At 31.7% G+C, this 27,779-nt stretch overlaps 1 protein-coding gene across 18 annotated transcripts in view; it reads left to right on the top strand.

Moving 5' to 3' along the window:
* The window catches only part of LOC148615218 (uncharacterized), a 51,065-nt gene extending 30,756 nt beyond the window's left edge, over nt 1-20,309 (top strand). For 13 of the 18 annotated variants that reach the window (XM_088589918.1, XM_088589914.1, XM_088589913.1 and 10 more), the window contains 11 exons: nt 2,021-2,041; nt 4,742-4,849; nt 8,162-8,286; nt 9,315-9,489; nt 9,997-10,311; nt 10,607-10,660; nt 12,860-12,930; nt 13,276-13,380; nt 15,550-15,644; nt 18,897-18,966; nt 19,341-20,309. In XM_088589918.1, coding sequence (XP_088446044.1) covers nt 2,021-2,041; nt 4,742-4,849; nt 8,162-8,286; nt 9,315-9,489; nt 9,997-10,311; nt 10,607-10,660; nt 12,860-12,930; nt 13,276-13,380; nt 15,550-15,644; nt 18,897-18,966; nt 19,341-19,571 — 1,370 coding nt within the window. In that variant the 3' untranslated portion in view covers nt 19,572-20,309. The remainder of the gene's footprint in view (nt 1-2,020; nt 2,042-4,741; nt 4,850-8,161; nt 8,287-9,314; nt 9,490-9,996; nt 10,312-10,606; nt 10,661-12,859; nt 12,931-13,275; nt 13,381-15,549; nt 15,645-18,896; nt 18,967-19,340) is intronic. The other 5 variants (XM_088589915.1, XM_088589929.1, XM_088589916.1 and 2 more) reach the window with 3 other exon arrangements.
* Nucleotides 20,310-27,779: the final 7,470 nt, after the last annotated feature.

Here is a 27,779-nt window from a genome sequence, read left to right as displayed (position 1 = left end):
TAGCAGATAATCCCCAAAACAAATTGTTTTTGGTTATATTTATTGTACTTTTATAGTTAGACAGAATTTATTGGTTTTGTCCAGTAGAAGAATATTTATTTCTTGTTTACCAATCTAAATAATAACTATCAGGCCAATTCTATTGACACATCGGTGTAATAACAAAAGACAATATGCTCATTTCTGATAACTTTTTAGGTGTATGAACAAATTGTTTAAAGTTTTTAGATATTGCTCCTCTCTGTCATTGATCTTTATATAAAGCATCCTCAGAAATGAAAAGAAATTTGAACAATTAACTCTTATTATCCAGATTATTCTAATTATATTTATTTCTTTTGTTCAACATAAAGTTTATATTTTGGAGTTTTGAGAAAACTGACATTTAAGAGATATTCTCATAAAAGATGTTATTATAATCATTGTGATCTTCATGTATGTATTCAAATTGTAATTGATTGTGTGTGTTTCCTGTGGTGTCAGGTCTAAAGGATACTTGTTGCTTTCTTAATCGTCATATTTATATAGGAAATTTATCAAAATTAGTTATTTACATATTTTACAACTCCCTTTTTAGCATTGAATATGTCTACAAAAAACATTTTTGAAAAAAAGCAGGTAAGAACCAACAAGTATCCTTCAGTTTGAATATGTTTGGTAATGTGTCAGTGTGGCTTAGGAACAAATGATTGCTTTAATTAAAACCCAACATGCTTCATGTCATCCCTGTCTGCATGACCTTTGACCTACAGCTAATTATCAAATGCTGGTACATGTGGCAGAGAATATTAGTGAAATTAGTAGATCAACATTTTAAGTCAAAAAAGCTTAGAATTGTATGAGTACATGTATTGTAACCATAGTGTTCAGAGTGTTTGTTTTTATATTAAGGTATACAGTAGGTTGTGGAATTCTTCTCTTTGTGAGATTGTGACAGTTTGTAATGAAATGGTTCTTTGATTCATAAAAATGTGACAGTATTTGATTGAGATTAAACCCAGATACATGTAGTATAGACTATTACAATATGAAACACTGTGTAAGACATACATATTTAATATGTATTATGTAGATAGCAGTGATTTACCGAATGTTCCCAGTGTAAAATTTGCCATAATTTATACTGTGAAATAAATTCAGTAATTTTACTCTTGGACATTTTCACAACAGGAATATCAGTCTTCCGTTCATAAAATTTATAATTCATTTTTAAAGTAGGACTGAATGATAGAGAAATCTATATGATAAATAGGATAATTAATTGGAATGAGTGAATAACCAAAATATGGTCACTTGTGCCAAGAATGCATAAAGATTTAATCCATGTGGGGAACGAGTTCTGAACACACGTTAAAATTATGCATCCTTTGGCTTTCATGATTATATTTTGGCTATTCACTCTAATTAATTATCCTATTAGTAATATCAATGGACTTGATAACTTTTTTTCACAATCAACACAATTGTGTATTTACTATGATTGTTGATTAGAAAACATTTTACAAATAGTTAGGTGGTTTGACCAGGTTGTTGGTAAGTTAAATAAAAAAGCTTATTTTAAAAGAGTGTGTGATTTAAATCTGCTTTATTAGTTTCACAATGACTTGAAACAAACTTTATAGATGAAGGGAGATAACTCAAGTAATTAATTTTTTCTAACTATTAACAAATACAACTTGGAGTCATTGTTTTATGTGCATTTTACTCAATATTTAGGCTTTTAGTATTAACATATATTTTGAGTACCATTTTATACTGTCTTAACTGGATTTAATGTTTTATTTAGTAACTAATTTATGCTTGTGTTAAAACCTTAAAACTTATAGTTTCATTTTGAAATGATGAAAGATATGTGGAGAATTATGAACCTTATTTGAAACTATTAACTAATGAAAAATTCTGATCTTCAATACGCCCTTTTTAGAATTGTGAATGTGTATATTTATTCTTTAGATTTAAGTATTTTTTTTCCATCATATTTATTATAAATTCTCATCACATTTATTTCTTCTTTTTGCAGATCCAAAGAAAGTAAAGAAAGGTATTTATATACATATATTCATTTTTGAATGAGTTTCGTACCATTACCAATGATTTAAATTTTGGTAGCCAGTATGTATATGTAGAGTTCTTCAAACCCTGATGGTTGTCATAATTTGTAAATAAATTATAAATGCCAAAGCCATGTTAAGATGGTCCTTACTATAATCATCCTAAGACGATTCTAAGATGATGTTATGTTTATAATGATTTAATGTCAAATAATTATTAAAAACTTTATGGTGAATGTATTGAAAAAGGGGTATTTATCAAATTTATAATATATACAGAGCATGGATAAATTGTCTAAAAATTAATACTAATTTTTGCAGTTAATTTAATTTACAAGTACAATATAAAATAAGGTTAATAACAAAGTTACCGAACACTAATTCAATTCATAATCAGCTCAAGTCCAAAATAAATCTGGCTAAACAGATATTACACCACTGGAGCAGCTGGTACTGCAATGGTCCAGACTTGGTACAGGCACTTCAAACGAAATGTTGAGTTAAATGTAGATTTTACAGTGCGCTAAACCTCCCTCTTCCATTGCGGCGTGACTATACCAGTGGTGATTAAAAAGCATTTGCATGCTATTGTCATAATAGGTAAATCAGTTATCATATCAACACAAAGAACATTTTACAAAAAAACAGTCATTACTCATTAAAAAAAAAATGAGTATTTTTCAACTAAGGACTGATAGTTAAAAATTGTTTTGTTGTAAGAGACCTTTAAAGATGCATTTCCTCATACCCCTGATTCAGGAATATGTTTCACAGATATTTATGCTGTTCAAGAATAGTTAATACTTGCTCTAGTGTAGGGAATCAATTGTAAAATATAAACACCATATGCAGGAGATGAAGGAATATTGCTGCACAGGTAAGGACAATTTATGATATTAAAATTTTATCATAAATGTAAGTGCTGAGATGACCACTGTTCCCCAATTCGAGATGTAGGTAAAAAAAAAATACAGAACAGGCTGTTTCTGTAGTCTCCTTTATCTTGAGCTCTGGTGGATATACTGATGTAACCATTTACCAAAAGAAGGGTTGTTGATGGACAATACCAGTCCTTTCCTTCAAAATTCTCAACAAATAGCCTGAATAATAGAGGACTGTATAGGATTCAACTAGCCCGAAACAAGAAATGTACATATCATTTCACTAGCCTGAATTACTTTTTACTAGCTTCAGGTTAGTGGCTAAAGACGAGCACTGCAATACATCATCAATATTTCTGTGTGTAAAGTTGAAGGATTTAGCATCTTTTAAATTTTCAGTCTTTATGAGGTTCTGAAGAAATTCAGTCTCGTATAAATATAAAAACAAATCGGCTAGGAGAGGAGCACAGTTAGTACCCATTGGAATGCCAGCTTGTTGAAAAATAGCTACTCCAAATGTGACAAATATGTTATCAATGAGAAAATCAAGCATATCATAAATCTGCTTTTCTGTGTAGCACAATTTGCCCTTCTGTGATTTTTTAGAAAAAATATGTGGATTTGGAACCAAGAACAACATAATTTTTTTGAAACAGCAAAAGATTTACGAATAAGTCCTTTCAAATGAGATTCAATTTATTATATGGTAACGTAGTGTAAAGAGTTGAGAAGCCAAAATTTTGGAGAAAGTAAAACCCACCTATGATTAATTAGAGGCTATAGTTTAGATACACATAAAAGATACATGTAGGAGCACTCAGTATCATGTTTTGGAATTTTAGTGTTTTTAATTTAATAGATTATGTTTTCTTTTTGAATTATGAAATAATGTCAGATATGTATTCTTTCTAGAAATTTTCAAGAACTTTCTTTCACTAGTTTTTTTTTATAGTTGGTGAAAAAGTGAAATTCCCCACAGAATTCATATAAATTTCCTTTATTAAGGCTCAGTTTTCTGAAAATCTAGTTTTTAAGATTGGAATTCTAAAGTATATTCATTCAAGGTCATCCTCAAGAAAAAAACTAGGAAAATTTATCTACTAGAAATATTAGGCATGATCTTCCTCAATTTCAGAAGTTCTTAAACACATATTGTACTAATCATGAGTTATAAGAATGGAAATTTTTTGGAAAGTGTCATTGGAAAAAGGAAGATGTAGGAGAATTTTTGCCTATTAATGTATCTACATGGTAACATTAGAAAAAATTTTTAGGAAGTTCTCTTAGTTAGGAGACTTTCGTTGACATGACTTGGGAAAAAGACATGTCCTAAGACCATTCTAAGACACATCCTATTTCTAAGAGCTTTGTTGACATGACCCCAGAAGCTTAATTTAAGAATATAATGCGTACAATATCATTCTAGATTTTTTAATAAAGCTTATGTTTTGTATGTATTAAACTTTTAAAGAACTATAGTATGTATAAAAGTGAAGATGGTCCAATAAAACTGTAAACCTACCAAATACTGTTGGTGTACTATGAAAGTACTTTTATTCGTGGATACCAATTTTCTTAGATTAGAGTAGATACACAAGGTATTGGTTTTGATGTTTCCAGTATACACATCAATGGGAAGCTCCTTTTTGTTGGATACCAAATATAGTGGTCTGGCCTACCCAAGAAAACCATGAAAATTGCTGCCCTTTGAACAGAAGTACTTTCCACAGTAGTATTATTTCATCATAGCTGTTGTCATTTCTATCCACCATTACCTTAAATTATTAGTTCGTATTTCTTTTCTATAAGCTCCAAAGAAAGAGACAGAAACTAAGATGAAAGATGCCAAACCAAGTCGTCCTAAGAAATCACATCCTAAAGTCAAGTCGAAAAGTAAAGATCATGTACGAGATGAAAGTAAGTACAAAATGATAACTAAGTTAATCAAGAGAGTCAAATCTAAAAAGAGGAAATACAGTCCCATTTTTAATATTATTTGTCTTTCTGTATGTTTCATCAACATTATTTTTATTTATGATGCTTCATAGTTAAATATTGAACTATTTTACTAAGTAAATGGGGAATTCCATTTCAGCTTAATCGGGGAACAAAATAAGGAAATCACCATGGTAACCTGACCGACCATAGCAACTACATGTATCTACCTTAGGGGTTAAACATTTTCTATAAACAATGCTTATGCTCAATGGTATAAGGTTCTATATATTGTTGATTATTTGCCTAATGATCAGTAGTTGTAATTCACATGCCTGCATTGGACTCACCATTCAAAACAACAAAGTGTAATGAATCAAGAAACTCCAAGGGAGTTGCTACTGACAGTAAAAGTTCAGGAAATATAAATGGCCATTTCTCTATGAAGAAACCAGCTCTAAGACTGCTTAAGCAGGAATTCCAAAAACACAAGAATTCTGATGAAATATTATTAGCGCTAAAGGACAACACTAGTATTGAAGACCTAGAAGAAGCGGATGATTTAAACACACCATATAGATATACATTTAAGAAAGCTGTAAGGAGAGTTAGTAATTCAATGGTTAAGAAGCCAATTAAGAAGTTCACAGGTCAAAAAGAGAAAACCCAATGTGAGGAGACAGTACCATTACCTAAAATAAAGAAAAAGATTGTTAGGTTTAATGAAGCAAATATAACTACAAAGGAGCCTGGACAAGACAAAATAGACTTATACACATCATCAGCTGATGGAACTAATGATAGAACTGGAGGTACCAAGAAGTCTGTAACTTCTAGCATCAGAATGGCATGAGAAATGTACACCTGTAATTTAAGTTTTACTAATTAGATAGATGTGATATTTGTTGTATGCAGGCATATCCTAATGTATAATCAGTTGTTGTATAATTTATAAAAGCACTGGTCTCTTCTTCTTTGATTTTTTCTTGCTTTTTCTTTGCATATTTCAGGGATGTTATTTTTCTGTATATACTTTATTTCTGTTTTTACAATTCTGTATTTTACCATAGTGATTTTTATAACCCCTTTCAAAAGCAAGATGAATTAGGTATATACTGATCATGCAGTCCATTCATCTATTCATCCCAGTTCTAATACACAACTCCTCTGAAACTGCCTATATAATGGAATTTGATGAACCTTTCACAGATATTTATTACATGATGCCATTGTGCACCTTCTATTTTGTTTTTCCATCTGAATTATTTTTGAGGTTTCCTGATGCAAAAAATGGAGATTGTTATTGGTCACCAAGGGGGGTCTAACTTCTAATTTGCAACTCCTCTTAAACCACTGAATAGAATCTGATGAAACTTTCTTAAATTCTTTATCACATAATGCCATTGTGTACCTTTAATTAGTTTTCCCATCTTTATGTCTTACTGGGTTGTGTGGATCCAGGAGTATCTTGAATTAAGCCAACAGTTTTATTGATTATTTTACTGCTTATCTACCTCTAATTTTGCCAATTTTTCTGTTTCCCTGTTCCTCCTATCCCATCTGTGATCATTGTTTGACCAATGATGTTGGGAAAGGTCTATTCCTGACTTAACAATTAGTCATTCTGTTTTAGAGTTTGTTAATGATATAATTGTTGTAATTTTGACTACATAAAAAAATATTTTTTGAAATACTGCAAAATATAAAAATGTCCAACTTGATCAGAAATGGAATAATAGTTTCACTGAGATATGTGTTATAGAATAGGAGTGACCAGTGCTTGACTTCCCATTTACACATTTATATTTGATTTTGTACTTTAAGAGCTCATGTATATGGTAGAATTTTGTAATTTAATTCTATTTAAACTGTATATAAATATTGTTTATTAATCCATACATATCAGATTTTATGATGAAATATATAAATTGTCTTGCTTGAAATGTGAATAATCCTTAATCAAAACTTCCACTTCGATGAAATCACTTTTCTGGTTATTACTTCAGTTTATAAGTTTAGGTCCTATACAGTGATATATGTGGTTATTGGATGGCATTGCTTTAAAAGTATAAGAGAATAAGGAAGTTTCAGTCAGATTTTGTGTTCTGTTGTATGGTTGGTAATATATAACATAGTTTATTAGTGTTAAAAACTGATGATGTTAGATTTTAAAATTTAAAATGTCAATTTTAAAATTAACCAGAAACAAAGAATATATTTTTGTTGGCCTCCAATGGTACAAATACAATTAATGTACTGATATAATATTTACAGTTCTAACAAATGTGAAGTCTATTATTAACATAAGAGAAATACTGTTTTTGTCTACCATTAATCATTGTGGTGAGTTAGGTTTGAAATGTGAATAAATCTGATTGAGTAACTGAGTGCTCCTTACACATCTTTGAAATAAATGAAAGTATATTGAGATTTTAGATTGAACAGCTCGCTGCAGTGGTAAGAATTCTCATTCTTATAATTATAAACTTTTGTGAAAGTTAAATGGTCTTTCTCAAAGAAAATAAGAGAACAAATGTAATAGAAAAGTGTTGGTGTTTAAACAGTTTACTTTAGGAAAGTACTTTACATGAATTTGTATAAAATAAGTAAATTATCATTTTCAAATTAACTTTGAACTTTTACCTTATAAGATATTACTGGTTAATATTTTTATTATCTAGTTTGGTTTATATTAAATGAAATCCTGATTTTTATAGACACAAAATTATTTGTTCTTTCCATTCAAAATGAGAAATAGGCATTTTTACTTTAAATTATAATTTTAAGTTTTCTTCCTATCAATTTGTATTTAGGTTATCTGCATTTGTTACAGTAGATTTAAAAATTGAAGATTTAGAGAAATAATGTCAACAGTAGTATATTTAACCTGGATGAAAAGGGAGTAGAAATACTTTTTACAAATGTTTTGAACTTATTTGTAAAAGAAAATAATGAGAGATGAGAACCATTACAAAATGTATTTTAATTGTGTGCATTGAGGGTATTTATGTGTTTTTATATTGAAGATTATACAAATATGATATTGATTGCAATAGTTAGAAAGGAATGTGAGGTCTCACCATCAGTTTGTTGTTAGTTAAGTAGATTAAAATGTCTTTTAGTGAGAGTTTCAAGGATGTTGATGCTGTAAATTCAGAAGTTATATTATTGTATGTGTTTTTTATTGAGATTTTTTTTTGGACATATTGAAAATATGAATGAAGAAATCCTATTCTAACACAGTATGTACATATATACAAAGTGGTTGAATAACATCATATGTTTTATTTACAGCAGGACTGGACTTAGAGGATCCTGGAACCCTGATCAGTGAGGATACAACACACTCTGTAACCACTATCGAAGACACCAAGATTGGTCCCCTCTCTCTGACTGTTTCTACAGATAAATCACCAGAGGTCAGTGTTTATTACCAGAGCAGAAATTCTGTATTAATTAAGTCTTTAATATGACAACTTTTATAATGACTACTTGACTTTACTAATGTCTTTTGACTACTTTTCTGATGTTCCTGAAAAAATTGGTATTATGTGAGATTACAGAACATACTTAGACAAAGGAGTAGATGATCTGTCTAACATGTTAGTTTGTGTCACTAAAATTAATGCTTACCTATTTTTGTCTCGCCTGTGACGAAGGTGAGACTTAGATTTTGCTTTTACGGCGGCAGCGGCATCAACAAACTTAAAGTTAGGTTTTCTGATAAGTTCATTTCAACACGAACCCCTTACGTTAGGTCAATGATATTTGGTGTACAGATGCATTACCATCATTCATACATGCCAACCCTACCGCTTTTGGCGGTAGTCTACCAATTTTCTGGTGTTTCTACTGCCTACCGACTTTTCAACTGATTTAAAAAATGATTACCGATTTTTTTTTCATCTTTATTTAATTAAACTCTATGTTTTGGTCTAGTCCATAATGTGACGACTTTGCCATTACTGGGAGAGTTTAATAAAGGGGAGGGAAACGCATGTCCGACATAGTATATACCCCAGCCTTTTCATTGGCTATTTAAATACATATGCACCAGTTAAAAAAGTTAATTTGCGCGCTAGAATTTGAACTTGGGAAAATTCTTGATACAATAAAAAGATGGGGGGTGAAGCAGGATGCAGCATTTTTCCTCATCGTAAAAAAAAAATTGGGAAGATGGGCAATCATATGAACAAAATGTTAAGTTTTCGCTCCCCTTATCAGGTGTTTTTTATGCTCCTAAATAAGCCCAGGATGCAGCATTTTGCTTCCAGGATAAAAAAAATTTCTGACAATATCAAACAGGCGAGACATATCTCTGTGATAACAGTTTGTTATACACTTAACTCAAAAGGAAAAGCACAGGACATCCATGTTTATAAGCATGGTAGATTGTCCAAAACAGAATATTTATTTTTAAAATTCTCACAAATGTTCTTATGTTTAGTCTCCTAGTCCTCCGCCACAACCAAGGAAAAGATCAGTAGTAAAGAAAACCTTTATACCCAAAGTCAAACCTAAGTTTGAAAGACAGGAATCAACACCTACTCCAGAACCTATAGAGGAAAGACCTCCTACTCCTCATATTGAGGAAGAGGAGGAAACTGTCTCTGAAGTTCAAGGTTAGTTCACACTTGCATCGTATTCCTTTCTTGATTACATTGAACTAGAAGTTTGCTGATGAACTTAGTACTAATTAAACAACTTGTGAAGGGTACAATTCAAATTATGAAATTAGATTTTTAAGCATTCATCCTATGATATAGTGTTGCATGTAATACTTAGAATTGACAATAACTATTCAGTACTTTTATCAAACATAAAACCAGGATGTTGACATCATCATACCATATAGTGGTTCATTTTGGCGGGGTGCCAATTTTGGCATATTTTAGTGGTCTAAACCACCAAAATAAATTATGTAAAATATTTACTCTGGGCAGTAGTACTTTGTGCACCTCTATGCATTCATCAAAATTTTTCGTATCTGTATGCCTACAAATCAATAAATTTTACACCCGCCAAAATAACCCACCACATGGTAGTTAAACCACTTGTATTAATGTTAATGTAATAAGGAGTAGAATAATAAGTAAATAACAGTTATGTTGTACATAATCTTATTGTAGTCAAAGAGCCTGAGCTTCCTGTGGTAGACTTAGAAGAACCCCCATTACCTGATCCTACACTTCATAAATGTGATGAGTCCAAACCAAAATCTGGCAATAAATCAACTCTACGTCCCATGGTCAAACTCGATCAAAAACTGAAAAAGCAAAGGCAGTTTAGAAGAGACACTTCATATGAAGACGAACTGAGACGACAAGAAGAAGCAGAAAGACGAAGACAAAAACAAATGGAGATGATAGAAAAGATGAAAAACAGAAATAGACGGACTGGTGGTGAAGCTGAGGCAGAGGAAGAGGCTCGAAAGTTTAATAATTGTAAGATTTTATAATACCCCAGCTCTGTAGGTGGGGGAACTGCTTAATCTATTTTTTGGTTTAAAACTTGAGTAACTTGTTAGATATTTACATTGAAAAATGCTAACTTGGTAAGGATTTATGAAATAAGAAAATAGAATCAGCCATATTTTAAAAATAATAAAACCAGAAGCTAGGTTTGAATGCCGTCTGTTTTGATTAGGAGATATACTGACTGTTAAAGGCTTGCAACAAGATTCACTATAGGGTTAATCTGACTATAAATTATTTGTTATGAGTATTTTGCTGCATAAAGCTTTCAGAAAAGCAGTTGTAAAACAAGTGGCAGTCAATATGTTTAGACGTGACGGTAAGTTTAGTGTGATTATATGACGGTAAGTCTTGTTTGATCATGTGATGGAATCTTATTTCATGTTCTATACTTTCTTAAGGCTTCCAAAGGTACAAAGAAAACATTAGATATAGAAAAATCAATCGGGTACTGAAAAAAACTTCTGAGTAAAGACCAAAAAAAAAATTTAATCGTTATTAATATTTGGAATGTCATAAAAAATGCACAAAAATCATTACATATACAATCTGAATACCAGTGCCTTTTATTGACCCTAATCTTATCACACTACTCTTTTTATAAAACAAATAAAACCAAAATATAAATGTTCCCAAATTAATACTATTTGATTAGGTTAGTTGTATATCCTTTGTATTAGGACTAGTACTACACATATGTGTTTAGTCCTTTTTTGTTTTTTTATTTGTAAATCATAGATACACATTATCATATTTTTCGACTTTAAAACTTATTATGTTAGAATATGATTAACAAGCTATATGTATCAGTGTTACCTATTTCTGCTGGCAGACACTGGTTTAAATATAAAGATAAATCTGGAACTAATTCTGGTGCTATCTGATAGTTAGAGTGATAGTCTTAGTAAATCCAGCTGATGTTTAGTTAGTGCTGTTTGGGTAGTAAGGGATAGTAAGGTTGAGTAGAAATGGTGATGGTAGGTCCGGAGGTTAATTATTGATCCTAAGAGGGTCAAAAATCTATGTCACAGCCTGCTACTGGCACTTCACAATATATTTGTGTCTGCACTATTTATAATCATACTTTGTGTGAGTTGCTGGTCTTTCTTATAGCTTACTGGAATTGATTGTTTAAAACCATTTATAAAAGGAGCTCTAAGTATTTAATAAAATAATTACACATTACACCAGATTTATGATCTCGAAGAACAAAACATTATTTTAAAGTTCGTAACTTATGGGTACAAAAACTAAACCTATAACATAAATTTGCCATAATTGAAGCGTTATAATTTTTCATATCTGTCATTCATCCATTTTTCACAATTTGGGTTGTTGGGTCAATAGTTACCAAACTTCTTACACAGGTGTATAATTCTATATAGTACTATATTGAGCATACTGAGATACTGAAACAATCCAAACAGCTCATGTTTTATATTAGTGATTGTGATCTCACAATGATCACTAGGTTTGTTGGAGGGAGGGTCCTGAAACATTAGGTTACATGTATCAGTGATACCCAAGTTAATCACATGCTCTGAATATTTTTATGCATCTCAATCAGCCTGATTGTTCATTACAATTAAAGGGAGATAATACAATATGATTTTGTTTACCTTATTCAGTTTATAGCTATATGTTCCGTAAGTAAATGAGTATGACTGTGGCACAATGTACAAAATCATTGGCACTATCACAAGATTTCACAATAAAAAGTTTTTTAAGTTAGAAGTTAAAGAAAGTTTTCTTCATGTTTTCTATAGTTTTACATTTTTACAATTGTGATGCACTTCAACACAAGGCAGCATTATACATGGGCTAATGTTTGAATTTGTTTGTAATACACTTTGTGATTATATACATGATGTTACACATTGAATAGTAATCAGATTACAATGTTTATTGATAATGCTTGAGCTCCATGTTGTTCTATACATCAATTAAACTAGTTTCTTTTGATTTTTATATAAATATCATAGTAAAGTCAGCCACGCATTGAGGATCTTCAATCATCCCTACCTCCAATCTTTGTAAATAACTTTTAAGAGATTCACAGGAACCACTCTGTCAAGTCTATTGACACCCCACAATTGATATTGACAACAACTCATTCTCAACTGTTCTGTAAATTTTAAGAAACTAGAGTGCATTAAATTTACCTTTTGGGTAATCCAGTAAGGTCAAAGCATTCAAGTCGAATACTTTCCATTTACTCATGAAACTGTTAAAACTGGACACAAAATGTAGAAATGTGTAGGATTCTTCTGAGTCTTAATCACTGAAACTTCTCCTGAATTATTTAACTGATTTCAATGATACTTAACATACATTGTATTTCTTGATCGCCATGACTGTTAAATTATTGCACAATCTAAGTGATTTTTTATTTGTCAATGTAATTTAGAATTTCACACAATTTATAATTTTTTTTTTATCCTTTTGTTTATTTTTATAAGAGCTCAAAGTATATGTTTTGTTTTCAACCACTGTATACATGCATGTTGATCTATTACAGATGGATTTCTAGCCAAGTATTGTATTTTCAATAGACATACATTGGATGCCTATAAAAGAACTTTTGAATCTGTAAGTATAATTTGATGGATTGCTTTATTCATTTCAGATACATGTATTATTTCATGACTGATATATTATTAATATTAATGTCTTGATATCATTGAAAGAGTTAACTTAAAGTGGGATAACATCGTGTGTGTTGTTTCAAATTTTGGTGTTTATTGCAGAACTTCTAAAGGGAGCTGAATTAATTTCAAACCCTTTCTTCATTGTGAAGGGTCTCTAAATCATGCAAAGTAAAGCCTTATATGAAGGTCCCATGTGATGCAGAATGCATTGCAGTTATGACTTTGCCTGACCCTGTGTTTACAGCTGTATCTTTTTTTCATGGTTTTCATGAATTTTCACCATTAGGTTGACGATGAGAAGAAAGGTTGGATACAGGGGGTAGATGTTATGATAGCCCTCCGTGGTATCAACCAGAATATATCTTATGAAGAGGAGGAGTATTTGTATAGGGTATGTATAGTTCTTGATATTTCAAAATATTTATACTGGATCATAGTCATCAACTGAAATACCTTATCCAGAAGATAGCTTGTTTGATGATGTACCAAAAAAATATTCATCTATATTTGCTTCATTCTAGAAGCATGTAGTTTCTTATGATATACACGCCATCATGAATTAATTAAATTACATACTAGCAATCAGAAGCTGCAACTCAAAAATATTAATTTATAATATGGCATTTTATTGGTCAATCTCTGAACACCAATATCAGGACAGAAACAATTTACTGATTCTAATTGGATTCATAAAAATCATCAAATGTGTATGTCAGTCCCTCCTGAAAATGGTTAGATTGTGTACATTAATCCGCAAATTGTAAGAAAAAAGTCAAACTTCCCAAACTTTTACAAGAATGTCAAACTTGATAGATTAAATATGCTAAAGCAGACAACTTAAATATTTATGTAACTTTTATATGGTGTGTGATAACATCATGTACAGCAACATGTGCAATCATTTAGTTTGTGGTGCAAAATTAATTAAAAATTGTATGACAAACGATCTATAAATAGATATACACACTGTTTTGTCTTGTGTGGGCCAATTAATATGATACTGTGTGTTGACCTATATATATAGCAGGTGTTTGAAATGCTGGTTCTTTCAGCCAACTGGGGCATTTATTATTTAATTAGAATTGTTGAACTTATGAATGTTTCATACAGTATTTTGTGCATATAATTGTCGATGGAAATTGCTTTTTAAAAGCAAGTTGTGAGAACACTTTGCCGATATGAAAAACATTTTCATGAAATAAAGAATGATTTCCTAACAACACACTTTTCTTCAATGATATGCAGTCACAAGGCTTGAATTTATCATGTAAATGATAATCATGCTGTTGTCATGGAAAAGGAATCTCTTCACTTAAATAGGTAAACACCAAGCTTATACGACTACACTAATTCTTGGTAGTTAATTACAGAGCGTGGTCTACATGCCTGATATTAAAACAGTTTGTAGGTTATACATGACCGACTGCCTACCAAATAGTGTTTGTCTTTGACCTATATTTTATAGCTCAGATACCACTGCTACTCACTCCATCAACACCGGGTCACTTCAACTTTCAATAAGCACAAAGTAGTCTACTAACATATGACACAAGGATTTAAAGTATAGAAAGAAACATTATCTTAAATGACATAATCCCATGTAAAGAAATAAACAACATGTATGAAATACCTGTATACAATACTTCCTGCACACAAAACAACTATTGTACCAACTAAATACATTGTATGTGACACAGCACGCCATAACTTTTCAGAAAGCTAAAACTTATTAAAGTAAGCTTTTGTTTGATGTATTATATAACTGTGTTATATCATACTGTTACAAGCACATATGCAGCTTATTCTTTTATTTTTATCAAATCACAGTTGCAAATATTTGAGTTAAGTTAGCTATGAGGTCTGTGTCAGGTTTCATAAAAAATCTCAAATTCAGATTTTCCAAAAAATCAATTTGAATTGAAAATTCGTGGAAAAACTGATGTTTCAAGGAAATTCTCAATACAGATTTTTTTATGAAACCGAGGACTGATTGCTTATTTTTCAATGCATTTTTTAATGATACCTCCTACAAAAAAAGTTTGGGGGTATATAGGAATCACCCTGTCTGTTTGTCTGGCTGTCCGTCCACCTGTTTGTCCATCTGTCCACATTTCTTATAAGCGCAACTCCTAAACAGCTCAAAGGATTTTGATGACATTTTATAGGATGGTTGGGTATCATATGTTAATGTGCAGGAATATAATTAGTTTCCGAGGACACAAAAGGGAGATGATCCAAATTCAGGGTTTTACATGGTAAAACCTAATAAGTGCAACTCATTTTAAGAGCTCGAGGAATTTTGATGAAATTCTGTGGGAAGGTTGGGTACCACATGTAGATATGCATGAAGGAATATAATTACTGCCCATTTGATTTGGGTGGTATTCTTTTTGTGAGCTTGCAAAATACAGTATTTCTAGTTAAATTTGTAAGGTCATTGTTATACAGTTTTGTTGCAAGAGAATAGGGATGGAGGTGTCTGGATCAATATTCTATTACATGAAAAAACCCGCTATTTCATATTATTTAAGTTTAATCAATGCTTTCACTTTCTTACTAGGTGATGGAAATTACAGGGTATAATATTTCACAAGGTGCTGATTTTAAACTGTTTGCGGTCATGGCTGCTTTGTCACTGAAGATAAGTGCTTTAGAGTAAGTTGAGAACAGAGTTTTACAGGTAGTGTTAATTCCTAAAAAATGGTTCAAGGATAAAGTGCCTCATCCCTTATTTTAATTTTTAGTTCACCTGGCCTAAAGGCCTTGTGAGCTATTGCCATCGCTTTGGGTCCATCGTCCTCTAATGTCATCTGTAGTTTATAGCTTTTTTCAAACATATTCTCCTTTATACTGCCTGACCGATTGGAATGAAACTTGGCTTGGTTGATTTTTAGGGTATCCTGTACAAACTGATTGTTTAAATTTTTTGAAATGTGGAAAAACATTGCCAATGTTACTAAAGATAGAACATAGGGGTCAAAATACTGTTTTTTTGCAAATTACTCAAAAACCATCGAATTAAGCAAAATACTGACTGAGAAATTTTTCATTCATCATTAGAAGATGGACCTTTGCCAATATTTTCAAAATGATTCATTGCCTGATGTAGGAGTTACGGCCCTTGAAACAGATTTTTTTGGTCATTTTTCATGTGTATGACTTTGAAAATCTTCTCTGAAACCATGAAACAAAATGTAATGAAAGTTGGCATATTTGTTCCTTAGGAGATCCTGCATTAATTGATCATTTTAGAAAGAATTTCATCAGTTAAAAAACATGACGATCATTACTAAAACTTGAACACAGGGGTCAAAATAGGATTTTTTTGCAAATAACTCAAAAACCATTGAATTTAGCAAAATTCTGTCATGGATATAATGGTATTGCCTAACATCAGAAGATGAACCCATGTTGAAATTTTCAAAATGATTCGTTGACTGATTTGAAACTTTAGAAATCTTCTTCTCTGAAGCCATGCCACTAATTTTAATGAAAGCTGGTATAACTGTTCTTTACAGTATCTTGCACAAACTGATCATTTAAAACTTTTCATCATTTAAGAAGCATGGCCTTCATTACTAAAAACAGAACATTGGGGGTCAAAATGCTTTTTGTCTTTTTTCCCCTCAAACGATAGAAGAATAATGAAGATGAAAGATTCTCGTAAGATAATCATGATATTCAGCATGGACTGGCAATATTGAAATTCCTTTTTTAGGCAGCCATTTTGTGGCCATTTTCACCAGTTGCTCAGATTCCAAATGGTTTTTGGTTTGTCCAGGAAACATGGTATTCTAAGTTGATTGGTGATTGTTCTAGACAGCTATTTTCCTTCTAATTTTTATACTTGGTTTGATTTCAACAATATTTGGTCTCTTGAGTGGAATGGTGATAATGAAAATGTTGAATAGCCATGATTTAACTTCATTTTATGTTCTTTCTCAGCAAATGTATAGCGGGCTTATGCCACCGTCAAGATCTGATGGAATTACAGGGCATAGGGGAAAATTTTTACTTAGTTAATAAGGCATGGTTTGCTAGGTGAGTGATTCAGGCTTTCCGTGAGCTACTTGTTATTATTAGAGGGTCAGTGTTAATGTGATGTGGGATTGTATAATTTTGTCAGCTGTGAAAGTACTTTAATTCGTGGTTACCAATGTTCATGTATTAGGAACGAAACACAAGTATGTTGATTGTTGATTTTGTGGTTTTGAGATTTTCAGTATACACATTAATGGAATTCTCCTTTTTGTTATGTACCAAACTTTGTGGTTTAGCCTACCCACGAAAATCATAAAAATTGGTACCTCAGGAACAATAGTACTTTCACAGTATTCATTAAAGTTTTCTGGTATGTTTGTGAAAATTGATACACTTATTAAATTTAATCCAAATGGCTTCTACTACAAGCAGTGTTTTGTACAAAATACTGAAAAAAAAATTCAGCACATTGAATCAGTGGATTTGGCGATCCATCTTTGAAGACTTTCCCAACATTTTCCTGGAGCAAAAATCCTAAACGTAACAGCCAAACAGCAGAGTACCTCCATGTTAAGTAATGCAGAAACATTGTGATAATGTACATGTACGTCTTTTCCTGCAGTATATGCAATATTGTTGGTTTGCATACGGCAGGGAGTGTATGTGTGGCATACAATTTCTAATTTCATAATATTATTTTGTATGAGATCTGAACTTTTATGAATATGATCATATAAGAGAAATGAGAAACAGCTACGATAAGAAAATAGACACAAGAGGTAAACATTTGTATAATATGTCTGTTAAAGATTACATTACAGATCAAATATTTTTTTTGCCTACTCTAGCACTTTTACGGGTATTTTTGATAACATGCCACTAAACTATCATTTCTTATTTGAGCACTAATAGAGTAAAAAAAGAAGTTTTTCATAAGTGTCAATATAAAATAATTAAAAATATAAAATGATTTTAGCTACCTACCATTTTTTTTTTTCATCCTATGAAACCTTAATCAGACGTGTTATTTTTTCTTTGCCATAAAACAGAATAATACCTATGTACAATGATAGAGAAGGGGGCAGATAAGGCTTCCATTTACTTGACTAAGATATTAGGTTTGATATACATGCTTCAGGTTAATTCCGTTCAAGCATATATTATTGTTGCCATATATACCTTCTCTATTACGTATCATGAATTATTACAGAATTGAAATATACACCATTAATACTCCACTTAATTTAATGCTGATATTAACATGTAGGGAACAAAGAGAAAAAGAGAAGAATTTTTTTAAAATAATAAATTTAAAGGCACAAAAAAACTCAAATATCAACTTCAAAAAGTGTAACAATGATGTAGTTTTTTCTGTTTTTCCAGTCTATTTTTAGTTGTGGAGTCTATTTTTAGTTGTGGATAAACACCTAAACTAATAGATCAGTTCAGTAACTAATTTGCCCATAATATCTTTCACAACTTTTTCATATTTTTTTTTCAAATAAACCTGTTATGTACATCCCATTCATCAGTCCCTTGTTCTGTTATGGTTATCCCCCTTTCTTGTTAAGGTCATACCCCCATGTAATTTCTCATTAATCATACATTTTACCCAAATGCTTCCCACTTAAATATCAAGCATTGATAAATGGCTGACTATTTGTCAATATTTATTTTGTTGAATAACTTGAAAAGACAACTTTATTAATGAAAAAACTTAATTTCTTACCTGAATTTCCATCCTCCAGTTTGGATCGACTGAAACGGCTGTTACGGTCTACCATTTTACCCCAGTGAGCTATTTAATTATACAGTCTAGCAGCTATTTTTAAAATTATTCAATGTAGCAGCTATTTAATTATATGATGTAACAGCTATTTAATTATACAATGTAGCAGCTATTTAATTAGATACCTGTCTTTTCAGTTCATGGATGAAAAATATGATAGGCAGTATGGATTTCAAAACCCTTGATACCAAAATGTACATGTGCAAAGTAAGTCTTGTTCTTCAATCACATCTTCAAAACATTTGATGGAAGCTTATTTGTAGTGTAAAACAAAGGGAAAAGGTTAAGAGTAAAGTGAAAGGATAATACAAAAGCAGATTTCACCATACAAATGTGTTCTTAATGGGAGATAACTCAACTTATAAAATGTTCTCCTTTTTTATCAAATATATATCCTAGTTCTGTACAATAGTAACAAATTTAAATTTTCTTTATTTGAATTTCAGAAAAATGATAAACAAAATTCCTTTTTAATTGATGAATTAACTTATTCAAACTACAGAATAATCAAATAGAGTCAAACACTTGATGGAATTACAATACAGAGTATAATGACATCCCTATAATTGGCTATTTTACAGAAACTATGGGAGTGCAATGTTGACCCAGATACCAACACTATACCATTAGACCAGCTGTGTATAGAGCTACGAGCGGGGGGTATTAGTCAGGATCATGAACAGGAAGTTAGAGAGAAATTAGGTCATTTGAAAGCATTAGATCTCTTAGACTTTCTGACTTATATTCCATTGTTTATAATGATTCATGAATCTGTTGTAGACAATCCTTTTGATGAGAGAAGAGACAAGTAATAAATTATTGGGAATTATAATGTCGTAACAAATGTGCAATGACCTTGACATTGCAACCCATATGGATTGTGGAGTTTAGAACATTTCACTTTTTTTGGTACCATAAACCATACTAAAATGTTTTTATTTCTGCACGTATATATATTTTACTAAACCAATTATGAGGGATTCTTTCTTGAAAATCCTTCAAAAAGCAAAATATACGATACTATATTTTTTTAAGTACTATGCCTTCTCCTGTTCTTCTGTTGAGCAAACTCAATAGTTAGCCTAAAGGTTAAAGTAAATGAGATCTTTCTGGGTGTTCTCCAACCATACTTATACCAGATACAGAATTGATGAATGATTAGATAATAGGTTGTAACTAGCCCTGACTGTGCTGTCAGTTGAGTTAAGGTCTGAGAACCCCCAGATTTTATTGATTTATTTCAAGTTGTGTCATTTAGTTATATTTCTGCAATTATTATTCTAGATTTTACCTTAAACTATAATGACCTGTGTTAAAAATTTAGATTCTATCTTGTAGTTTTTTTCTCAGTATTCTTTACATTCTGTAACATGTTTGTTACCATCAGGTATTTTATTCAATAATTATTTTATCTGATGCTGATTTTGTAATGATATTGATTCTGTGCAATAGAAGGAAAGAGTTGTAGTGTGAACTATCAACATGATGCTATTGTATTGCAATGTGATTAGATTGAAAACTCTGATAAATACAATCAATTTTTAAAATAAGATAGTGTTCTCTTGTCTGTTTTTTTTTATCACAGAGCATTACACCAACAGACATTGAAAGGAAGTGAATATCCAAAAAACTAAATCCACGATAGTTTCATTAAATATTTGTCTTCAGGTTCATTGAAGTTATTTACATACTCAATAGAAGGCATTGTATCAGTTATGTATTTCAATGGCTTTCTTGAATTTGGCATTAAGGTTAAAGTGAAGTTGTCCAAAACATGAACTAAGTTGATAGCTAGCAGGTACTGTTGCTTGGTCATTGATTGAGACATGTGTCTTGGGAACTAACTGGTTTTGATGTACATGATTTATTAATATTTTTAAGATATGAAAAAGTGAACACAGCTTCAGCATATTTTAAGAGTTAAAAGATAAATTAGACAAATAACATAAAGGCCTTAATTTCTATAAACTCCTTGCCTGTCTCTGCAATGGGTAGGGAGTAAAATTTCGAAAGTAAAAATTTATATTGTTCATTGATTGCAATGAGAAAAGAGGCTGAAAGTGAGAAAAAAATGAGAAAAAAAACTTTTTGAATATACCTTAAATATGTATGCATATGAATACATTATAAATTACCGTTCAAGACACTATTTATTTTGTAGACCATGGCAGAAATACGCATAATTTCAACCATTTGAGTTAGTCTTGTGCAGGAAATATGTCCATTTTGGAAGACTTGGAATTTTTAAATGTAAAATAGGGATGTACATCTTTTTTTTTTATTTACAGTAGAAATAATAGTCATTGCCACCTGAATAACAACACTCGTGCATAACACACGAGGATGCCACTATCGCACGTCTTACTTTAATTTAATTAATTTAATTTTTAATCTAAAATAACTTTTTAAAAAACACGATCAAACGAATAAAATAGTCAAAACGAAATTTACTAAAACAAATATGTAGTACAATGCAAGTGCTATTGTCTGTATAAAATATTTTCAATCATTTACGAAATTATTGTTCATAGAAATTAAATATGAATCAATGCCCATTTTGCAAATTGATTTTTCAAAATACAACAAATTCATACAACACTGTACTTGTTCATATAAATTTCAAGCACGTGGTTTTCAATATATAGCAATCTTATTCGGAATGGAAACAAAATCTAAATTGATACATTTTCTGCATCAGTATGCAACAAAATATTGTATTTCTTACAGTATGGAACAGAACACATTGAATTAAATCTACTAATAAGTCACTAAATCTCAGTATGTCTACAAGTAATCGTCAACAAATTCGACAATTTCTTGTGCCAATTTTACACTATTTTTAGCATCCTCTTTTGTGTAACGTTTTGATGGGGCTTTCGGAAAAGATGTCACTCTAGGATACTGCATCCTGGAATAATCTACAAGTACATTCTCTATTTCCGAACTTTAGTTTGTAAAGAAGATAAGAACTCTGATTAAATTGATAAAATTTAAAATAGCTTCGCATCCAGTTTTACTAATCATTATGTTGTATGTTTGTTGGTATGTGTTTAACAATCGAGTGACTATGTATTTTAAGGTGTTTCCTGTTAGATAGTGTTCTAAATCAAGGGCGAATTTACAGGAAACGGTCAATCCCTTATAAAGAACTTTAACTATTTCTGAATGCACTTGAGGCCTACATGAAAGTGGTAAGCGAGTAAATAGAATCTCTGTTGTTGTCAATTGAAGAGGCGCTATACTCAGTAAGAAGTCTACTTCATTGTTTTCTCCAATTTGTCATCTGAATGCTTATTTATCATTTATTGTCAAATTAAAACAGTTTTAGGACTTTTTTCTCGTTTAATAGGTATAACGTTACTCTTTTGCCACTTTCAAAGTCATCAACCTTCGCCTTTTGCAAAATAGACAAAATACCTTCTATTGCATATACAAAATTTTGCATTTCATCAAGTCTTAAAGGATTTTCCTCTGTTTGTTTTTTGATGGCTTGGGTCACACGACTGTAATGCTAAAGTGTGACTCGATCAAAAACTCAAAGCTGTTCGAAAAGATCTATATGTTTTCCATAATATTGCGAAAATGTCATGATGTAAGGAGGTATTTCTTTGTTGTCAGACATATGCAAAACAACAGATGACGGTTTTAAAAACAAATTGTGTTCGACATTGTGTATTATCGCAGATTCGGTTAACATTATTTTGAAATCAAATATATCCTTTTCCATTAAATTACTTAAATATTCGTAAAATTCATTCATAAGATCTTTGATAAAACTTTGATTGGCAGGCCTTTTACGGCAAAGGGATTCGCAAACATTATGTATATGCGAAATAACTGCGATCCATCTGCCTTTGTATTCCTAATAAGTCACAAATTTTTCATATTTCAAGGTATCAAATCCTGATAAAAATGCGCCGATTGTCCACTAAAGAGGCATACTTTCCAGAGGATAACAATTCTAAAGTGACGTTTTGATAGGTTACTGAAAAAGGACGTCAAATTGAAGCGTAATTATCAGGAACAACTGATGGAGTCACGAATCTTATTATGCTTAATTTTGTTAAGAGTTTGCGTTTTGGCGCTTCCATATTGAGTAACTCTGTTAAGAACAGACGAGATTGTATTTCGCCTTCATTGTTCATTATCTCATTTCTTTCTATTATAAAAGCAAAGTTCACAACCAACTCTTCTGTAACCTCATATATCATACCAGCTAATTCCATAAATTCTGTCCATTCCTCAGTACAAAAAGGCTTGGGGGGAATATCTGCTTGGCACATCGCCATGAATAATTTATTGAAAGGACTGAAACATTCATTCGCACTCCGGTAGTTGAGACCAATTTTTGGTGGAAGGAATTTTAATCCTGTCATAGCTAATTGAATTTCATCGTAGGGTAGAAGTTCATTTCTGATGTAATCTAGGTGTGCCAGGTAATTTTCTTTACCAACCATTTCAAATCTCGGTAGAATATATCTACAGTATAATTTTAGAAGAGGATGTACATGCTTCGCATTCATCTTGACATTAAAAAAACTCTAGATAGTGGTATATTTCCACGTGCGCTTGGTTGTATTCTAATATGGCAACTTTCAGTCCTGAGCTGAGGGCTTCGATCCCATCCAAAACCATATCATTGCGACAATCAACCACGAATACTGTATCGTAGTCGGACAATATGACAAGTGTGAAGAAAAGAGTTGTGAATAATGGTAACTCTTTTAACTGAGTGCAGTGCTGTGTTGAAAATTTTTTCACAGAGTCACTGAAGCACTTCAGTAAATGATCACATTCTATTTTTGTGAGTTTTCCCCATTTCACAGTTTTCCGATATAGTGCAGACATTTTACTAGCTTTGCTTTTTACAGATGTTTCAGGGGATGGCAAATCGAGCTTTGAAACTACTTCATCGAGTCTCTCCAAAACATCAGATAAATTGTCGTCTTCATGATAGTATAAAGTGCTTAATATTCTTAATGAGATCAAACACTTCTTACTATTCCAAATACATGGTACAATATACCAGTTTTTAAGTTTTCGGTTTTTATTAATACTTTCTTGCGTGTTTAAGAATCAGAGTCTTTGAATCCATGTATTTTCTTTTTTCTTTTTGAATAACCACCTGATTGGTCCATCAGTCTCATACACCGTCTTTCTAGCGTAGAAGGTAATAGTTCCACAAATGTTTCAATGTCAAGTTTTAGAAAATTATCCAAAAAATTGTTTTCCAATATTGACACATGATCTTTGTTCACAAATTTGTTTTTTGATCCTGGCAATAGATCATGAAAATAAGACAGTATCAGATCATTGCTCTTTCGAAATACCATAAGCTCACTATTGTTGTGTACAAGGAGAGGAAAATTTTCAATATCTTCGATCGACTTATTGTCTTCCTCGAGAATATAATTAAGTAACACAGTTATTCTATCAACACTAATGAAATTGGTCTCGTGAACAGATTTTAAAATTGCAACAAACATGCATTTATCAGGGTCATCACTATTCCAGAATTGCAAGAAGTTTGTCACGTTTTTGGGTTTAACAGAGCTCATGCAGATGCAAACGTTTGGTCGCCCTTTCTTTTTTTTCGTATTTATCCTTTCTGATTCTTTCCGAGTCGTATACTTTGTATACCGCTAAAAGATCAGTTGCCCACTTAATTTTTAGTTTGTTCTCTTTTGCTTCTTCGCTTTTATGTATAGTGAACTGGCATATTTGATTAATACAATGGTAAATACTAGATGGTGCACACGTGATTCTCACACCAACATTGACTAATATTTTTTGTAAAATTTGAGAATATGTACAAGTGCATCGAGATTTTGAAAGGTCTGTTGTCTGGTTTTCTGTTAAATGACTTTTTGATTTAATTTGAAAAAAGATTAGGGTTCTTTTCAATGCCTTCTTTCTCTAATGCAACCCATTTTAAATTGTGTAAAGATTAAATATGCACGGAGCATGCATCATTTGTATACGACGGAAATACCGGAAATATTTTCAATTGCTTTGAAATAATGATATTGTACATGCTATGTATCAAATGATACTACAGGTCTTCGGTGTATGTTTCATGCCATATGGGAAAGCATTTCATGAATTGATCCGCTCCTTAAAGAATTCTAGTAAAGTTACATAGGCCTGTGCTAGTATTTCTGTAACTAAGCATCTATTCCAGGAGGATCTTACATCTTCTGTTTACCGGTAAGTATAGATCAGCAATCGGCTGTGATTCAGAGCAAAATGACCACTTATGTTAACGGGCAATTGTGTGCAAGTAGACAGCCATTGAAAACAAAAGACATCACCAGATTTCTTAAGATAAAGTTTAGATGGTTGGTTTCCACGTATACTACTAGGCGTTGCAGAACACTCGCGTTTTATATTCGTCATTGTCACCGGGTTATTTTCTTCTGTTCGCTGTTTTTTCTTCTTTCATATACAAAACCACTCCTGCTCGTGGTGACATACTCAAGTTTTCTTCTGTATGGCATCAATTACCTCTTGTAGAACATTCTTCATTCCTGAATATCCAAATTCCTGAGCAATAGCAAATGGTCAGTGCCAACCACTGCCATCGGTTAGAAATATATCATAAACTGTAAAACACGATCTTAAAGAATCCGACGTCATGTTGCCTTTATTTATTTCTTCCATTTGATATTGAATGTGATTTTGAAACTTTTGTTTCTTTTTTAAGCTCTCCTCAGATAGATTCACGTAAACCGAAATTGTTTCAGATAAAGACTTACTGTTCTCTTCTATATATGATAAACTTATTTTTTCAACATTGTCTAATCAATTGCCTTTAATTTTTGCATACATGTCTTCAGCTCTCTTTTGGTCTACAACGTACTTACTGATGGATGATTTTTCAGCGGATGCCGATATAATTTCTTTTAATCTTGTTACCAATTCCTGTTTTTGTCCAAATGGTAAAATGCTCGAAAACGTGATAAGTGAAGCTGGCGCTCTGGGAGTATTTCTAGTGTTTTGATACTATATACCTATATATGCTCGTGCACATAATCTAGCTTTTGTTTATTTGGAATGATTTAAAATATCCATCGTCATAGCATTTCTTTTATTTTTCTTAATGTATTTGAACAGTCACGTACATATATGGATTTTCTCTCTGAAGAACCTAACTTCCATTTTTCGTCCCTCAAAATACGGCTTACATTCTTCAAAATGTTGATAACACTTAACGTCGTCTCATCTGCTAGTGGAATTTCCCCATGCATATTTTTGATACTACTAATTGTGTTACACAATATTTTCATGTCAAAGTATTCTACGATACCCATTTTCTTCCACAGCATTTCATATTGACTAAATGATTCATCAATTTCATAGAGAAATGGCGCACAGTTTGCATCTAAATGTAAAGCAACCTTCTCGGGCCTTTGATATAGATTACTTTCTCATTGTAAATGCTTGACAGCGATTCTATCAATGCAATGTGGGTTTCATCTTGGTTTAGAAGATTATGTAGGTACTTATATATGCTTTTAAAATACTGCTTCAATGCACTGGCATTCTTTAATTTGAGCGCTGAAAGTGCATTAAGTTGATTTAAAACAGTTTGTGCCTCTGGATGTTGGACACACATTAAATTTAAAACCTTATCATCGATACATTCTGCAAAATCTACAATAGCCTCTACTGCACCTATCAGGTTTTTACCTTTAGGAACAAATACGGTTTTTGGAGAAATTTACTTTGTCTTTAAGTGATCCCCTTTCCATGGAATCGAATCAAGCCAATCAATTGGTCTTGGAAAAATCAGTAAAAACGGTATTTCTCTTAAAACAGGAACGATCGCGTGATGAGCTTCAATCGATAAATTCAAATATACCATAATAGCCTTTGGCCGATTTATGGAAGCTTTTTCATCTTTTTTGGTATAATTTATGTACTGTATAAGCTCTTTCAACTATGATTTCGTCTGTTACAGTATCATTCATCATCCCGAACTTGCTTAAAATGTCACTGAAAGTTTCAAATTTCCCATCTGGAAACCGATGGTCGTCGATATGAAACAAAGTGCTTGCTTTCCCTATCGGATTGACCAACTCGGAAGGTTTCCTTAGTATTTTGGAATCTTTAACAGGAATACAACTTATGATCTGTATCAACTCATGTATAGTCGGGTTGCAAAGCGCATGTTTTATCAAAGCATTTCGTTTTGTCATAATTGATTCAATGTCCCGGTACTGATCGTGTAGATATGGTAGGGAAAAAGTCTTGAAAAGTCAAATTCATTTACAAAATGGTCCATTATTTCTGTTCTGTTTTCTTCTTCTCTGTTTGCCTGTTCAAAAATGTCAAAAACATCCATAGACATATCCATTACGTTAAATTTGTCTGTCTTGTAAAATTGCATGAAGCAATCAAACGCAATTTGTCCTATTTCTAAGTCACTTTGGAAAGAGGGCTGGAGAAAAACTGACTCATCAAATGAAAAGCATGATTGATTGGCATTGTTTTGAAGATTTCTATAGAATAACTTTGTTTTTTTTTTTTTTCAGCAGTATATTTCTATAAAATGATATGATTAGCTTGTGCATTTTAGGATTGCTATCATTCAATGGCCACATTTTCCAATAATAATCAAGACAGGGTGATTTTTCCAGAGTAGTTAGTATTTCAATATATGCACTTGGTATGATATCTGTCAAAATGGTATAATTTCTGGAAGGAAGCAAAAGACCCAACCATTGTTATGAAATCCTTTTGGTGTATTCGCTAGACTAATTGAAAATTTTATAATTGTATCTTCTAAAAGGATTGGCACTGCTACACTTCCAGCGCTGTTACTGCACCTTTCTTTGTCAAGTCCTTAGCCAATTTTGAGGACTCTCAACCTGTATGCCAGGAGACTAGCCAGGTTTAATTTTCCTTTGTTGCTTCGCTTGATGGCAACAACTGTTTTAATTCTTTTGACGATTCATACTCAATGTCAATTATTTGATTTTCTGAAAGTGGCGTTTCTGGTTTTTCAGATATAAGGCGTC

This window comes from Perna viridis, chromosome 6 (assembly GCF_037379345.1).
Source record: "Perna viridis isolate PV_CMFRI_1.1 ecotype Kerala chromosome 6, ASM3737934v1, whole genome shotgun sequence".
Taxonomy (NCBI): Eukaryota; Metazoa; Mollusca; class Bivalvia; order Mytilida; family Mytilidae; genus Perna; species Perna viridis.
The sequence above is the reverse complement of the archived record's forward strand: the minus strand, read 5'-3'. Positions and strand labels throughout refer to the sequence as shown.